Source organism: Typopeltis vanoorti, chromosome 5 (genome assembly GCF_054136105.1).
Source record: "Typopeltis vanoorti isolate ZY-2024b chromosome 5, IOZ_Tvanoo_1.0, whole genome shotgun sequence".
Taxonomy (NCBI): Eukaryota; Metazoa; Arthropoda; class Arachnida; order Uropygi; family Thelyphonidae; genus Typopeltis; species Typopeltis vanoorti.
The window spans coordinates 148,200,490-148,219,805 of record NC_143553.1 but is presented as its reverse complement, the minus strand read 5'-3'; the positions used below and the strand labels follow the sequence as shown (position 1 = coordinate 148,219,805).

General features: G+C 36.5%; 1 protein-coding gene across 1 annotated transcript in view; it reads right to left on the bottom strand.

Moving 5' to 3' along the window:
- LOC150106928 (NPC intracellular cholesterol transporter 1-like) overlaps window positions 1-19,316 on the bottom strand; it is a 920,722-nt gene that overhangs the window by 154,632 nt on the left and 746,774 nt on the right. The window contains exon 21 of the mRNA XM_090393507.1: window positions 5,405-5,469. Coding sequence (XP_090249633.1) covers window positions 5,405-5,469 — 65 coding nt within the window. The remainder of the gene's footprint in view (window positions 1-5,404; window positions 5,470-19,316) is intronic.

The window sequence follows — 19,316 nt, the reverse complement described above, 5'->3', positions numbered from 1 at the left end:
ACAGGAAGTGATTTGAGGAGAAATATTGTTGTTTGCTGATGATGCAAAGCTAAGAAGATAGTCAATGAAGATGTACAGGATAAACAGACTGGTAGTATGGGTGCAAAGAAATGGCCAAGTGTAAAATAATGCACTTTGGGAAGAAGACATTACCAACTGTGTACTATACTGATGGAACTGAACTGCAAGAAATGGTAAGGTCAGGGACTTGAGGGGGGGGGGTTTGAAATTAGATTAAGTGCTTGTTGAAGACTACTCACTGACAAGCAGGGATAGTGAAGTTATTGTTCCACTTTATAAGGATTTAATAAGACCATATCAGGAATTTTATGCACAAATCTGGTCACATGGATTCTGTGGGGGATGAAGAAGCGATGGAGAGGATCCAGAGACGAGGGATAAAGATTGTGGCAAGTGCATGGAATGTTTCCTATGAGAATAGATAACCTGTTGTCTTCAAAAAACCTGAAGAATAAAAAAGAGCAAACATGATAAAAACATGCAAGTTATTGAAGGGATTTTATAAGATTGATACAGAAGACTTTCAGTAGGCAGCAGGGAGAGAGAGGATAAGGGCCTAGAGAGCAGCCTATATGGCTAGTGAGAGAGTGAAGAAACACATCTATGATGCAGTTAAAGAAAAGGGGAGATAGAGGATCACCCGGGTGAACATCCCGCACTGCGGGAATAGAAGTTGCACGGGATCCTGTAGTGACAAGTATAGCTCCATAACATAGGAAAGAAAGGGTTCTGGACATCCAGCAATAGACAGTACTCGAAGGAGAGCTGGAAGGGAGACGCTATCAAAGGTCTTTTGGAGGTCCAGCGACACCATATATAGAGGCTTAAGGAAGCAGCAGGAATCAGAGAGAAGAGAAGAAAGAAGAGTATTTTCTCAGCACAGCTGCTCAAAGGGACAAAAGCTCTCTGTCTATAATCATGCTGTATATGTTGCTGAAGTCGTTTAAGATTTTATGATAGAGTACATATCACAGGGGAGATGGTAATAGGTCTAAAGTCTGATGCACAGCTTGAAGTTTCTTTTTTCGGAATGAAGATAATTCTTGAAGCACATAGGTATGGTGGTATTGCTTTGTTGGAAAGGAGAATGTCCAATAAATCTTGTAGAATCTTCAAACGGCACCTTCCAAAGCCTAGACGCAGGAAACCCATCAGGTCCGGACCCAAAGAAATTAGATGGAAGAGCTGCTTTCATCTCTTGGATGGAGATAGGCTGGTATATTTGAAGGGCAGGAAGGGACCTCAATATCAAAGATTGGTCATCATAATGAGGGAAGTGTGGAAGTGGAGCAGAAAAGACTGTACTCCAGAATTTAACAACAACAACAAAAAAAAAAAAAAAATTGCAGACTCACATCCCCCATACACCACTTTTTGATATCTGTCAATCAGCCATCCTCTTATCCACACTAATATTCTATAATCCAAACTCATATTCTCCAATTTATGCAACAGTCTACCATGCTGTATCATGGTGTATCCATTCCCCTTGTCTAGTTCAATGGTAACATTGTTATAGATTGTGAAAAATTTCTAAAACATGTCCTTCCCTTAGTAAATCTATGTTGTTCATTGCAAAGTAGAGATTCACTGTCAATCCATTTTCAAATGCAAGCCCTTACCAATTTTTTCAAATTCTTCATAACCACTCCTGAGATACTAATTGGTCGATAGTTGGATACATTAGTCTTTGCACCACCCAATGCAATGGAATCACCTTGCATTCTTTCCATTCCTGTAGAATCTTCACTGTTCTGAGACTCATATTAAACAGCCTGGTCAAAGGAATAGCCAGTACAGCTGAACACTCTTAGTACACGTGCTCATATTCCATCAGTCCTTATTGCTGAATTCTTATTCAGTTTATGCAACACCCTTAATACCACATCCTCATACACCTGAGTTTCCTCATCCAGTTAAGAGGTAGCAGTGAGCTCAATGCCGCATAGACCATTATCAAGATACTTCAAATGCAGACTTATGCACACCATGGAAAAATATAACTGAAAACATTATTAAATATAAAAAAAGTTATGAACATTACAAAGTCTAAGTAATAACATAAAATTAAACTTGTTTACTTGATGTTTCGACCTTCACATCAAGGTCATCATCAGAAGTACATGCACCTACATATGAATACAAGTCAAACTACATCTCGATACAATAAAATATGGAATGATAAATTTTACCAACTGTTACGTTAGCCTCTAGGGGGGTAATACAATAAATTATGAATAAAAGCACAACACAGCGATTTAGCTCTGTAACTTTCAGTATCTGGAGGACACATATTCATGTTTCCTCCAGATACTGAAAGTTACATAGGACACACAAATATATGCATATATTGAATGGGAATGAATACAGTACTACATTGATGTAAACTCTGAAGTCCTGTTCAACTAGACACTTGCTTAGAAAGCGAGTGCTCAACATTTGTTGACAATTCTGATTTTAATTTACATGACTGAACAGTATGATAAAAAGTGTTCTAGTTGGAGATATTTATTGGCTAATTTTCCGATATTATTATTTATCTGACCACCATGATGTGTCTCAATCTCGTAAACTGTTACTTTTGTGTTCTATACTTCCGATCTTCCCTAAAGAGTCACATGGTACCTCCAAGACACAAAGGGATTGCTTCAGGAGCGAGCCAAAACCTGAGTGGCAAAGTTCTTGAAATCTATATCTTCTCACAGAGCTCTAGGAATATTTATTTTTTTTGCTGCGCTACCTAAAACAGTTAGATTAAGTAAAGTTATCTTAACCAAGAAGTGATTCCAAGACGTATACAAGTGACTATTTGATTTGCAGTCGTGACCCACAATGTAACCTATTCTTCCCTGCTCAGATTTGAACCTTTTACAAGTGGTGCATTGGATTCTAGAATTCTGACACTTAGGTTTAAAAATAGCAAAGGTTTATTAAGCATATTAACAGATTTACAATACAATTAACATTCATACTAAATTCCAATACTAATCAGATAAGATTGCATGTATCCTTAATGAAACAAGAGTATCAAAAACAGCATTCCTAATATAAATCATTCACAAAGATGGTTATTCTAGAGTAATAATTTTTCATTAAAACATTCATTATATATCTCGTTACTCAGACTAATTCATCTCAGCATTCTCTAAAGCATACACATTAAATTAACCTGTATATGAGCTAACTCACTGTACTTTCTAATGTTAACATGCTACAGTCCTGCTCTAAATAAATCAAAGTTCTCAATCCTTAATGTCTCTTAATTTCACTTAACTTAACACCATAGTAAGTAACACACATAGCATAGACAAAGGAAATTTTAACGTTACCATACACTAAGGCTTTTCATACTTATCCCTTCAATTTGGGTGCCTTCCTTTGGTCGATCTTCCTTCTTGTTCACTTAAGACAATGAGGAACCTTGGATTTTCCGATCATTCTGTGATTTCACACGATTCTGGCATGACTGACTTGTTTCAGGCATAACTGTGGCATTGGGTGACTTCTCCTTCACGATGTCTGCTACCTAGATGCTGAGTATTTCCAAGGACTGCAGAAACACGAGTGGAGATGTACTCCATCATACGATCAGGAGCTTATAACATCGCCAGCACTTGGGCGGCATTTCCTGCTATCGCTTACTGGACTCTGAACATCGCTTACTGCTGTTCCACTTCTGAGCACTTCGGGACAGAGCTGCTCTTCCGTGCAACTTTCTATCTGCCAGACGACCTCCGTCCACCAGCCAAGGGAAGAATAAATTTACGAGAGAGAGAGAGAGGGGGGGTCCTAACCCTTTTATTTCTATCTCCCCTACCGGTAATAACTGCAACCTTCGTAGCTCACCCAATGAGTAGCACTTCACCCACGTGGGTCTCGCTTCATCCCGTTTGTTTCCGATTTTCTTCTGACCACACTCCACCACGTGCCGTGAGCACGCGACTGCCTGAAGATCTCTCCTTCTGTTGGCATGCCTTTGCCCTTTGACCCTTTCTTCACAATATTTTATGCAAGTCATTCCTCAGACATGTATTACAAATTTTAGTAAATCTTTGTTCAATTTATACAGTATTAATGGCCTTGCACAATCAAAAACATTATTTCCTCTTAACAACTTATAATCTCTTTTCATTATGCTAACATAATTTTATATTACATCACATACTTAGAACAAGCGTTTTCCTACATAAAAATTTATATCTTATTTTTCTATCTGTTAAACGATGATGGACGTAGAATTCTTTAGGATTCCCACTTATCAAGGTTTAACAATGGGATCAAAAGACATATCGTGGGAGGTCAACACTAATGAACACAAAGTCTATCATACCACTCCTTGAAATCATCCACAGTCTGCACATTCACAATCCTCTCAGGCAATGCTTCTTTTACTTCTTACCCTTTTATTCACCACCTCCTTTTGTAACTTCCAGGGATGACTTCTTGTCCTTGTTCCTTTCATTCAGTCTACTATATGACAAATCTCCTCAGTGTTAATACAATAATAACGCTTCAAAGCTTAAATGACTCAATCATATTCCCCCTTTGCTTCTAACCCTAAACTCTGCAGTCCACATGCCCTCATTCAATCCTTATATGGTGAAACAGGCTATGTAGAACAACATTCAGGGGTATTTGTTTGGGGTTTGTAAGGGATAAACTTAGATATCCTTAGCCCACTTTTTTTGAGATTTGGTCAAAGATCTCCAAGTCTTCTTTGAATTTACATTCAAACCACATTTTGGTTTGAATGCATTCTTTTCTGGTGGATACTAGACACTTTAATTAAAGTTACTACCTGAACACTGTGTTGTAGTCACCATACATATTTCTTACTTTATATACATATATATATATATATATAAAATGTTAGGCACCATATATCAACAAGAGAAAAGAATATGATTTCTTATCAAGTATTACATACTCTCATATGAAGTGAAAAAACATGCAGTGGTTTGCCTGCTTAGTGGGCGATTCCAACATTAACAAATTAATCGAAAATTACCAAATCATCTTCAGTTGAACAAAGCTCCCTTATAAATATTCTTCACAAGTAAGATGAGATTCAAATGTGGATCTTTATCAATCAGGTATGCCTGCACATCATCCTTTTGAAATGCTGAATTAGGCACTAATATTGGATATAATATCTATGCTGATCTGCTATAAAGGATTATGAACTCAAGGAGTCAATTTCTTCGTGCCCCCCCTCTCTTTCTTTCACCCACCCCCACACACTCCAAAATCAATCATGCATCTTGTAGGTCTGCCATGATCTGGTGTCCTAAATTTTTGATGTAATCTTTATTTCTCATTGAAGGCATTCTTCATAGCTATAAAAATTCATCTAAAAAAAAACAAGAAAATGAAAACTGCATACCTCCAATCCTGGTTTCGTTTCCTTCTTTAATTAATTCCACTGATTCAGCATACTGAGCTCTTCCACTGTTAAAGAAAGAAAATTACTAAAGAACTAATATTTTGGTATATATTACTGTATATGTCGGCATATAAGATGACTCAAATACTACAGAAAACTCCTCGAAATCTTATGCGGTGAGTATAAAAAGGAAAGCTTAATTTCCTGGATAAACATTTAGGTAGTTACAATACATTGTTATATAAGAAAATAGGCAGTGTTTATAAACAAATCAGATTAATTTTTTGTTGCATAAATTTATTTAAAATATTACAATAGATGCAAGTCTTAAAAAACAAATAATTATTAACCTCAATTTTCACGTTAATTTTCTTCAACATCTGTTGAAAATACTCTAGATTCATTGGTTAAATAATCGTCATATGGATCCCAGTATAAATCCAGTGAATTAATTTTGTTTTCATCGTCATCAGTGTCCAACAACAGCTCATCTTCCATACCATCTATAAGATTAAAGATACCACACTTTTTAAATGATTTTATTACAGTCTCTACTTTTACTTGATTCCATGCTTTGATCACAAAATTCCACAACATATCAAGTGATGCAGCGTGCATAGATCCACCATTTATAAATGATTTTTCACCAGTCAACATCCAAGTATTCCGCTCTTCTCACATGTAATCTTGAAATGGTTTGTTCAAGCAGACATCTAGTGGTTGCTATATAACACAATTTAAAATAACACAAAAATTGCTGTTATACCAGGTGGTTTAACAGCAATTTTTGTGTTATTTTTTCTAGAAGAATTTTAGTATTCTCAGTTAAATGACTATGAAATATATCCCATATTAATAAACTGCGTTTCTTCATTATACTGCCTGGTTGCATGTTCCACACATTATTTATCCATAATTTCACACCATTTTTGTCCATCCATCCTTTTTCGGGAAAATGTACTAAAACACCAGAAGGAAATTTTATCTTAGGTATAGTTTTATGTTTGAAGATGATCATTGGTTTTAACTTGCAATTTTTTTAAAAACATCTTTTTTCCTCCATTCTCTTACCATCTTCTTGGTTATGTCAAACTTTCTTGCAGCAGCACAGTTATTAGTTTGCATTGCCATTTCAATTACCCTTATTTTAAATCGAGCTTCATACTTTCTTCGTTTTTCTCGTGGAATTCCACGAGATGTTTCTCCATGTTTTTTCGTTTTGTTGCTGGTTCCATGATTTTAAATAACAATTTTAATAACCCTAAAACTTAGAAAAAATGCGAAATTAATAATTAATTAAAATTGGCCTTTTAATTAAGGTAATTCACGTAAATACTAAATCTATGCTATGCAAAAAAATAATGGATATAACAATACCTAACGTCGCATTAATACAAGAAAGAAGAAATTGGGGGGTTGTCTTATACAACCGACCTAAGCTTAAAAACTAAAAATAGCCTAAAATTTAGGCCTCGTCTTACATGCCGACATATATGATATATACAGTGGGAGTACTGGAGCTGGCTTGCACCCATTTACATGAGTCAATTGTTAAATATTCATGAATCTTCGAGCTGGATGTTAAACCAACAATGGCTACAAAACTGTAGAACGGCACATGCTTCAATCCACAAAGGTTGGTAGCATTTAAACTATAATGTTTGTATATGGTGACATGAAAAATCTAGCTGGGATGCACTTATTTTAGTAACATGCTTCCTTTCCCATGCTCTCGTCTCTATGCAGCAGCCTTTGTCAGATTATCTACGATAATTTTACAAGAATGTTAGTTTTCAGCAGATGTGCACTTAATTTTGCCTGGGATGTTCTTAATGTAATGAAATTCTCCTATCAAAGATTTTTGCATTTCTAGAATTGTCTTCCCTTTCACATGAAGTTCAATTGCCTGTAATGGCCAAGTAACTTAGCATCTCAGATATCTGACACTCTTAGGATAGAGTGGTTAACCTACTGCATTGTCTGATATGACTGTAAATTGTAAGTAATTTTTGTGGCTGGATAGCCTTTTGTAGGGGAGCAAAAACCCTCTCCATGAGACCAATTAACTCATCTTCAGTCGAAAAGTCCAGATAAAGGTTCTTCGTGTCATAGATAGGATTCGAACTTGGGTCTTTCCAATGAAAGGGCTTCATCTATACCAACTGAGCTACAGAGGCTCCATTTCTACTACCGTTGTGAACTTAATAATGTCACTACCTAACAAGAAATGACCTACGCATACTTAAGTGGATATTGCCAATAATGGAATTCATTTATTTTCAGAGGGTATTTTTCTTCTCAAAAAGGGAAAGCTCACCATATAGTTTCCAAAGAGGGCAGGATGGGACAGGAAGCATGACTGGTGCCCTTCACACTAAAGTATTACTTAAAAAAGTGAGCACACATTCTAACCCCCCTGTCTTTCCCTCACTCCCCCTTTCAGAAGGCACATGAGGTACTCCCCAAAAGTTCAGGGAATTTAAATATTGCCTGCAACAAGGTTGTAATATGATTTTCTGTTATAAAAGGGGCAAGCAGTATCCTTTATGAATTAGTATGCTAACAGCTGGCAAGCTGAGAGGCTGTGTTCTTGAATTTTTGTAACATCATTAAATTTTTCTTAAACTTTAAAAAAAATTGCAGCAGAAATCCAATGAATGCATAAGTCATTTAGTGATAATGGTAGAAACCAAAGCAAAACTTTTTTGCATTATATGTGATTCAAGGAACATCTGACAAGTGTTCTGGACAACTGTCAACAAGAAAGACACCATAAAACACTGCCAAAGTGCATGCCACTATCCTTACAGTTGTAGGTGAACTATTCATGATGTTTATGAAATTATAGGGCTGTCAAAGGAGACTATTTAATGCATTTTGTAGGATGTTTTGAGCATAAGACATATTCAACAGTTCCTGGCTTCCAAAAAAACATGACAAGCATTCCCTATTCCACCTAGACACCTAATCTCACCCCCTGCAACTATTTCAACAGGAAAAAGTTGCAGAGGGTCAAGTTCATTGATGAATTACACAAAGTGCACAACACAGTCGCACCTGAGGACTTGGATGCATGGAATCATGGGAAAAAACTACTGAAGATCGCGGTATATGTGTCCAAGAGAACTATTTCGAAGGAGATGGTGGAAACTAGGATAAGTACTTTTTTTTTTTTTTAATGGCAAATTCACCAAACTTTTGGATAGCACCTCTTACATGTAATGTGGAAAGTATATGTTAACTATAGCATTAGATGTTGCCAGATTTTTTGGAATTTTTTCTTGTAGTGGATTGTTACAAAGTTAACCAAGGCCAACACTGTAAGGATCAGATTTTCACTAAGAAAATAGTCGAGAAATCATGAATTGCAGGAATATAATGATGATCTGTATTTAAGTTTTGTAGGTCCTAAAAAAAAAAAAAAAAAAAAAAAAAAAAGACAAGGTACAAAAAGAAAAAGTTGTTCAGAATGCTAATTATATATGGTAAATGGAATATGAGTATGATCCTCCATAGCTCAGTTAGTGTAGATAGAGCCCTTTGGTCAAAAAGACCTGGGTTTAATTCCCATCCATGAAATGAGGAATGGCTGATTCTTGATAATAAATGATAAGTGGTAAAGGAGTGCTTGAGAGAAGTAATAACAGACTGCAAACGTAGAGTCAGAAGAATAAATCAAGTGAATTAAAGATGAATATCATCATTAAGTTGGAGCTACAAAAAAGGTGATGAGGGAATTCAATGACAAAAGGTGACCAACAGCAAAAGTAAAAGTAAGAATGTTTATGGCAGAATAATTTTATCAATGGTAGGAGTAACTGAATCGAGCAAAATAGTAGAATTACTAAGTGAACACTGTATGTTAGCATAATCATTCAGGTAGAGACAAGAGGCAAAGTTTATATGGAAACTGATGTAAATGAACTGGAGGTGCATAGCATATTACAGAACCTTGATGTGAACACAACTTTGGGATTAGATGGTATATCAGCTTGAGTTTTATGAGAAGGTGCTAGGGACTGGCAGTGCCTTTGACCATATTATTTAAGCTGTTTGGCTCTGGTTTGGTCCCAAAAGGATGGAAAGAGGGAAAAATAGTTCAATTGCATAAAGACTGATGTAGCAATCAGGAACGGTGTCAAAGTACTGAAGAAGTTGGTAAAGAGCAAAATACTAGAATGGACAGATGTTAAATGGTATACCATATGGGGCAACATGATTTGGAGAAGGGTAGGCCATGCCTCAGTAACTTGCAATACAGAGAATGCTGGACTTTGCAAAAGCTTTTGACATGACACTGCATGGAATTCCAATTAATAAATTACAGCATGGGTATGGACATAAAATTGGTGAAGTGGATAAGAGGGTTGTTGATGGAGAGACACCAAACTGTAGTTTATTCATTTTAATGTGGCTAAGTGTATGGCTATGCATTTTGGGGTGAAAAGATTACAAACTGTACCACAATGATGGAACTGTACTCCAGAAAATTTATGAAGTCAGGGATTTGGGACAGGGAGTTAAATTTTAGAAAACATATCACAAAAAGTGGCCTAAGCAGATCATCAGATTACTTGGCTACTGAAGAATACCCTGATGAACAGTGACAATCAGGTTAATATACCTCTTTATAGAGACTTGTTAAGACCCCATCTTGAGTACTGTATGCAAATGTGGTCATCTGAGTTTCTTGGGGATGTGAACAGGATCCAGAGGCAAGTGACCAAGACAGAAGCAGGTCTATGGAATGAACCGTATGATGACAGATTGAAGATTTATGGCTTACAGAAATTGGTTGATAGGCTGAAAAGGAGTGATATGATTGAGACATACAACTTGCTGAAGAGCTTTTACAAGATTAATATCACAATATCACAGAAAATTTTTCAGAACAGGTCTGGTGGTTGGAGAACTAGGGCCATCTTTTGAACTAAGCAAGAGCATAATTAACAGGGATGTCAGGAAGGGATATTTTGCTTGGGGAGTGGTGAATGAATGGAACAGGTTGCCAGAATCAGTTGTGGGTCACATGACTGTGAATGAGTTCAAAGCAAAGTATGAAAGACACTATACAAACATCGGAAAGTGCTTGGCATGATGTTCATAGCCTCTCTTTGATGAATCTAAGGACTCAATGGAGGTAGCCAATAATAATAAACTGTTCAGAGATGAACAATGTAAATTTAATTGTATTGCTTTCATAGTATCCTGAACACTGCTTATGAATATATCACAAATTTCATTGTACGTTTCAATATGCTCAATTCTTACCATTGATTTGCATTTTAATTAGAATGCAAATGTAATCATGCTGTGCAAAAGGAAGATAGGCAAGACGGTCTTCAAAACAATGCCACTATGAGCATCTACAATCACCTATATGTTCAAGGGTCAAACATAGGCTCATTTTTTTGTCCTGTTTGGCTGAAACCTAATCTGGTCTTTAATTTTTATTAGTTTTTCAAGAATATGACAAAGAACTTCCATTTAATTCTTACGCTGTTTTATTTATTTTAATAAGATAGCACAATCAATTCATAATTCCAATCATTTGGGTATTTAACCATTGCCACACTCCCAAATACAGTGTGCTGTTACCACCACACAACTTTTATGCTCCAGACCATAGAGAGAAAGGTCAATTTCACATTGGAGGTTTCTATCATCTAGAAAGGATAACATTCATTACAATTCTTTTTCAAGAGTAAATTCAACAACTGATTTTCTGTAAATAAATATATATATTTACAGATATACTTGTTTTCAAGAACAAATCTGTGAAAAACCATAGATGATGTTTTTAAGTGGAAGAAATATTAAAAATGTCCGAAGCATAGCAGATGCTATGTTAACAGCATTACGGCATATATCCAAAACATAAAGATAGTTTTTCATGCAGCTCTAGAAATTTTTTCTTTTAGATGTTAAACAACGTAGAGGGCCAGAATAAAGGATGATGAATACTGATGCACATTAATTCTACTTGAAAGTTTATGCCTTCTATAATATAACCTAAAGAATTTATTGAGCTGTTGCAAGACCATTTCCTAAAGCAGCATATGACAGAAAGAACTCTGGGTCAAAAAATGTTAGATTTGATTATGGTGTCAGAGGGTGCTTGGTTAAAGACTTAACTATTCAGCCTCCAGTTGGTGACAGAGTTCATGCAGTACTCACTTAGGAAGTGATTAAATTTATGAATGCTCCATTCATAAAAGATTACATGCTGAACTATAATGCAGGAATTCATTGAATTGCGAGTTCAATGAAATGGTATCCGTTGCAGGATGAGAAGAATATCAACAGTACAGAATAAATAGGGTAGAGTCAAATGGATGTGTAATCTTATTAAGTAAGAGATTCATAAGAAACAGATGATGTGGAAGGAATACTGTGTGGATAAGGATGATGTCCATTATAAAAATTATATGCAGCAAGGCTAGAATAGTCACAACTGTTGTATGGAAAGCTAAGTCCGAGTATGAAAAGAAACTGGCACTGCAAACTAAAGACAACCCACAAGAATCCTATCGATATAATATAAGTATGAATATATAAGTGAGGATATAAGTGAGTTGCCAAGATTTAAGGTAACTAGTGGTGTACCACAAGTTCTTGGTCCACTGTTATTCAATCTGTACATTAATGATATTGGGAAGGATCTGACAAGCAATATACAGCAATTTGCTGATGATGTAAAGATAGGTGGGATAATCAGGAATGCTGCTGATACGTAATATTTGAAGATAGATTTGAAAAGGCTGGAATTGTGGGCATGGGAAAATGGCTGTCAGTTCAATCTTAATAATTGCAAGGTCATGTATTTTGGTGTAATTAGAAATCACAATGCTGCATTATATTGGTGGTATTATGCTAGAAGAAATTGATGAGGTTAGGGATCTTGGAGTTTTAGTCGACAGGAAGCTGAAGTTCAAGGATCATATAGCAAAAATTGTAAATACAATTCATAGAATAATTGCAATGCTGAAACAAACCTTGACAGGTAAAGATAAGGAAGTCATTTTGCCTCTTTACAAGGTCTTGATAAGACCTTATTTGGATTATTGCAGGCAAGTCTGGTCTCCTGGTTTCCATAGTGATTCTGATACAGTGGAGAAAGTGCAAAGGAGAATGTAAAAAATGATACCATTGTTCAAAAACTATAATGCGAGAGAATTTGTCCAATGTGATGTGTGTGGAATGTATGCATTCCCGAATGAGGCTGGAGTATGGATTGAAAGTGATAGTGGTGGGAGAATGTGTAGAAAGTGTATGCAAAGTGAGGAGTCGAAGTATGTGTCAGGTTGTGAGACAGTTATGGTTGAAGAAAGCCAGAATGCGAGTGAAAATAGTGGATCGATAGGGAATTGCGGTGTACAAGATGGCAATGTGAGCGGTGATCTAAGAAAGAGCGAGAGCAATTATACAGAAAGAGAAAATGGTTTGAATGATAAAAAAAAATGAGGAATTATTTGTAGGAAGTGAGATCGCTAGGCTGCACGCAGTGATACAAGATGCGCAGCGGCAATTAGAGCACCTGCAAAACTCTTTCCAGAGTGATTCGGCTAACGTAAATAAACAGCATGGGCGAGTTTCCGAAATGAAGGAGAGAGTGTTGTATGGTGACTCGTTATTAAGAGGAGTAATAGATGGGAGTGTAACTAAATCATACTTACCGGGTGCGAAATTTAAGGATGTAAGTGAGAGCATTAGAGTGCAAAAACAGAGGGTGAAAGAAATAACAATTGTGGCTGGTACGAATGAATTGAAAGGTGATAAATTTTTTATGAGAGAGGACTTGAAAGTATTGTTAAAGGTAGCGAAAGAAAAGAGTGACAGAGTTAGAATGGTGAGTCTGTTACCGCGGTATGACAGAGAGGAGTTTAGAAGGAGGGCCATAATCGCAAATGATATTATGCGCAGGTTAGGCGGACGGTGTGGTGTGGAATTTGTGGACGTGTGGAATGAGTTTGATGGGCGAAAGGACTTATACAAGATGGATGGCCTGCATTTGAATGGACTTGGTGTGCGGAGACTGGAAAAAGTGTTGCTGAATGAAGTGAAAATGGATGTGCAGAACCAGGGAAACTAGAACTACCAAGGAGGGGGGGGAAGTGGATATCCAGACATCAGTGAGACAGTTGAGTGTAAAAATGTATATAATGTACCTGAGCCAGCAATAAGGACAAAAAATGGGAATGGGATATTTAGAATAACGCATCAAGATAGGGGTGGGACAAAGGGAACACTGCAATTCATGTATACTAATGCCAGGAGTATTAGGAACAAGAAGGAAGAATAGTTTGAATAGTTCAAGAGTCAGATGTTTTAAGAAAGTGAAATGTTGTTCAATGAAAGATTGGAAGTGCCAAATTGGGGAAACTAAATGAGTTGCAGGGAGGGGGGGGGGGGTAAGAGATGTAGTTGAGTGCATGTCTGGCCATTCCTAGGACAAATGAGTGCAAGAAATGATCATGCATGCCAAGTGCCATTTCCCCAAACAATTGCCTGCATATTCCCTGGAATAGGGTCCAAGGGAATGTTAATATGCATGGATACCAATGCTAGAAACATCAGAAATAAAGGAGTGTTGTTTATGGCACGTGTCAGCTTGACTTGGCCAAAAATTGTCAGCATCAGTGAAATTTGGTTGACAGATTATTAATACATCTACTCCTGTTGTTAACCATCTCCCTTTCCTGAAAAACAGATGGAACAGGATAGGAGTAGGGGTATTACTGATGACAGCCAACAAAGTGCAACCAGCAGATGTCAGAGAAAGATGGTTCATTTGAGATTAGATAAAGATCAACAGTAACAAAAATACACTTGTGTTCATAGAAACCACATCACATGCTGTAACCATGTTTTTTTTTTTATAATTAAATTTGAATGCCTATTTGAAAAGGGATAATAGCACACTAATTGTCGCAAATAATGAAGAAGGTAATATAACATTAATTAAAGAAAACAATAAATTATGTACTTGGTGTAATCCTTTATCCAAGTGAAAGCAAACAAAGTTTGCACCTGGAGTATTTTCAGGACTGAGACAAGTTAATGACTTCACATCAATTACTTTAGTATCTCGAAATGCAAAGCACTTCGGGATACTAAGAATTATACATGTTCACAAGCATATCCTTGTGAACATGTATAATTCTATGAATAATGGGAAGGGTCACTACCCCGACCAGTTTCGACCTTTTTTGAGGTCTCATCAGTGGGATCCAGATCCAGAAGTGATACTAAGGTTGAAGTAATGCAGAAGTCATAATTTCATATATGAATACTAAAGCAAGCAATGTGAAGTCATTAACTTCTATATAGAAGTTGCCCCAGTCCAGAAAAATACTTCAAGTGCAAAGTTTGTTTGCATTCTTGGATAAAAGATTAAAATTATATAATTTCTTGCTATCTTTAATTTATAATATTATAACCAAGTGGAAAAACTTCCAATAACTATCTGTAATCCACAGTATTTTAATAATAAAGTGTGACACCTTTTGGCTACTCATATATGAAATCATGACTACTGCATTACTTTAACCTCAATATCACCACTGGGTCTGGCTCCCACTGATGAGACATATACAATTTGCCAAAAGGTGCCACACCTTATTATTAAAATGCTCTGGATTAGAGATAGTTGTTGGAAGTTTTTCCGCTTGGTTATACTATAAATTAAAGACGCCAAGAAATTATATACTTGGTTTAACGCTTTATCCAAGTAAGTGAAGTTTGCGCTTGAAGTATATTCAGAACTGGAGCAACTCCTGTATAGAAGCTAATGACTTCATATCACCTTTGACTACTTGTATGTGAAAATATGACTTCTGCATTACTTCAACCTTAGCATCACCTTTGGGTCTAGCTCCCACTGACGAGACCTCAAAGGTCAAAGCTGGTCTAGGTAGTGACCCTTCCCATAATGCATAGCATTATACATGTCCCCAAGGATACTAAAGCAAGTGATGTGAAGTCATTAGCTTCTATACGAGTTGTCCCAGTCCTAAAAATACTTCAGGGGCAAACTTTTTTTCTTACACTTGGATAAAGGATTAAACCAAGTATATCAATTTCTTGGTATCTAATTTATATTATAACCAAGTGGAAAAACTTTCAACAGTAATATAACATTTTTATTTTTGATTATTATTTGGCTTTCTTTAGTAGATGTTATGTCACATCTACTAAAGAAAGCCAAATAATAATTAGGAAATGAAAACAAACTTGACAAATTTGCAAATATTTCAAAACAGAGTGGACAGTGATATTTTTTAATGGAAAAACAAATACTGGTATCAAAATTTATTTCAACTACACAGTTTTCCTAACATTCAAAGCGAAAAATTCAATTTTTGCTGTTTAGTACTTTGTGGGCACTCTTCTTGCCTTTATTTCAGCTTAGCATTTCTAGGGCATTGACAAAATCAATTTACTGATGAATGCAACTGTCAATTCATGGTTCCATACCCTTATAATGGCTTCTTAGAGCTTTCTGAGGTGTTTTCTGAAAACACCTCAGAAAGCTCTAAGAAGGTACCATTTGTGGTACCATTTGGTACCACAAATGCTCAATGGGATTGAGGCTCTTTCCTGGCCACAGTAGTGGCTGAATCAAGTGTTCATTGAGCCACTTATTAACCTTTAAAAAAAAAAAGCTTTAATTTTTGTTGAAGTACTAAACTCAATTCATATGGTGCATGTTAGGGTTATAATAGCATTACTTACATTTTATTCCCTACGATAAGAGGCAGAGTCATCATGAAAGATACAGTTCATTATGGTAAAGTGGTCTGTGACAGTAGGCGGTAATTCCTCTTGTAAAATTTTCTGGTTACAGCATTCATTGAGCATTTTGTGAAACATCATGATATGAATAAAGTCCCAGATCATCTGACTGGCTGAGAATTCTATTGACTGTTGACACCAAACAATTGGGGTTGAATTTTTCATGGGAATTTTTTTCACTTGGCTATGCTACCAATTATATATTTGGTTTAATCCTTTATTCAAGTATAAGCAAACAAAGTTTGTGCCCGAAATATTTTCAGGACTGGGGCAACCCGTAGTAAAGATGGAATAAGTTCTGATCACTTGCCATAAAGGATTAAACCAAATATATAACTGGTAGCATAGCCAAGTGAAAAAACTTCCATCAACTATCTCTAATCCAGAGAATTTTAATAATATGGTGTTGAAACCTTTTGGCAACTAGTATATGGTGATACGACTTCTGCATTACTTCCACCTCAGTATCACCACCTCTGGGTCTGGCTCCCACTGATGGAACCTCAATAAAGGTTGAAACCAGTCTGGATGGTGGCCCTTCCCTCAATGCGTATCATTATACATGTTCGCAAGGACATGTATAATGATACGCATTAAGGCTCCAGTTTCCTTTACTTTCGACAACAGCCATACCACAGTAGATTGACTACAGAACACCCTTTAGCTATTTCACAAGAGGAACACGGCCTTCTCTATTCAAAGCTTGAATCACTTTTTCTGCGAGGTGTTAACTGCACAGAAACTAGCCACAGCAATCTCAGCACAAAAATGCAAAAACTAGCTTTTACTGTCTATTTGCTGTGTATAATGGTACGTAATGATAAGTGTGCTTTGCATTATGGGAGATACTAAGGCAAGTGATCAGAACTTATTCCACCATTACCACAAGTTGCCCCAGTCCTGAAAATACTTCAGGTGCAAACTTTGTTTGCTTACACTTGGATAAAGGATTAAACCAAATATATAACTGGTTGAATATTTTCTTCAATCATCTTCTGTCTGTCAAACTGTCTGTCTGCCATCGACGCCCTGCAGGTTAAACTTTTTCTCACCAGAAAAAATTACTCTTTTCCACTAAATCAGAGGCCTGTTTGGCATGTTCTCTGCACAGATTTAACCGAGGCAATCTTCTTTTTTTAGTTAAGAATGGCTTCTTTTTAGGGCTCATGGCTATAAATTTCTGATGAGTGAGTCTTCTCTTGACAGTCACAGAATTTGCCACAACTTCCGTTTGTTCTTCACAGTCCCATTTCTGTTTACCAGATGAAACACTGTGATTTTTGAGGCAGGGCCACTTTAGAACTCTATCTTGGTATGGTGTAGACAGTGGATTTTTTTTCCTGTCCCTCTTCCTTTCAGCAGCTCCAGTTTCCTTTACTTTTGACAACAGCCATACCACAGTAAATTGACTACAGGACACCCTTTAGCTATTTCACAAGAGGAACACAGCCTTCTCTATTCAAAGCTTGAATCACTTTTTCTGTGAGGTGTTAACTGCACAGAAACTAGCCACAGCAATCTCAGCACAAAAATGCAAAAACTAGCTTTTGCATAAACAAATTGTTTATGCTATTTATAGCATAAACAAATTGTGATGCATTAGCAGCAACTATTACATTACACAAAACTGTTGGAATGATAGATGATGTAATACAACAAAATATTTAATAATAAACCAATGAAAATGACCATTTAATCTAAAAATGATATTTATATAAGGTGATGTGGTTTCTATGAACATGTATGTTGTTGGTTGCTGATATAGACCGATGGGGGGAGTACAAGGATTGTGAACCCCTGGTCTCTATGTACTCCAATTCTGATGATCTGAGGGTGCTTGGAATGAGAAATTTGAATGAGAATGAGCAAGAGAACTAGCAGCACTGCCAACCAAAGTGTTTAAGTCTCATTATCTCTGGCAAGGTTCTATGGGACTGAAAAGAGTGCAAGATATTTACATAAAGGGAGCTCCAAGACAAACATTACTCCTGAGACAATTATCACAGGAGTAATGTTTATGGTACTGGACAAGTTGGTTAAAAGTAGAATTCAGGACTGGGTGGATAAGAACATGATACTGTGTGGGGACAACACAATTCTATGAAAGATAGAGCCAGCTTTAGTAATTTACTCACATTTTATAAAAGCAACAGAAGAGTTGGATAAGTGAAATGCCCACACCTTGATACTGCTGGAATTTGCAAAGTTATTTGAAAGAACACCACACGGAAAACCAGTACATAAGTTAGAGCAAATGGGATTGAATATGAAGCTGGTAGGGCATGGATAAGGTGGATGAGTGAGGGTTTGACACTAGAGAGTAGTATATGATGGAATGGAATCTAGGAGAATTAGGATGACTAGTGGAGGGCCTCAGGGCTCTGTACTATGGCCACTAAATGTTTGATTTCCATATTAATGATATAAGAAATAATAAGAAGAGAAATATTCAGTTGACTGTTGATGCAAAACTGAAAAGGGCAATGGCAAATAATGTGACATGGATATCCTGCAAGATGATTTAAATTAAATGGTAGTTTAGGAAATGGATAATGGATGTCCATTTAGCGTAGCAAATGGTAAGGTTATGCACTATGAAGCGAAAAGACTGCATACCGTGCATTACATTGACGACACTGGATTCCAGGAAAATTCCATTTTCCTGGAATCCACCCCCCCCCCTTCCATAGGTAATCCAGGATTATCTATGGAAGGGGGGGGTGCACATGGTTTTGTAAAACGTGAGTCCTGCCTTAGCAATTTATTTGCATTTTATAATAAAGTGACAACAGAAATGAATAAAGGAAATGGTTATACGGGTAGACTTTGCCAAGGCATTCCATAGAATATTGCATGGAATACTATCACATAGGTTGGAATAAATAGGATATGAGACTGGTGACATGGATTGGGGGATGGGGCTGACAGACATCAGAGGATGGTGTATGGTGGAGTGTAATCAAGGTGAATGAGGGTGAGTAGCGAAGTGCTTCATACTAAATCATTACTCTAATTTGAATATTAATGATATAGGGAAAGATTTAAAGGGAGATATTAAGATTGATAAAGGTGATGCAGATATCCTGCAGAACGATTTAAATAAATTGGCAGTGTAGGT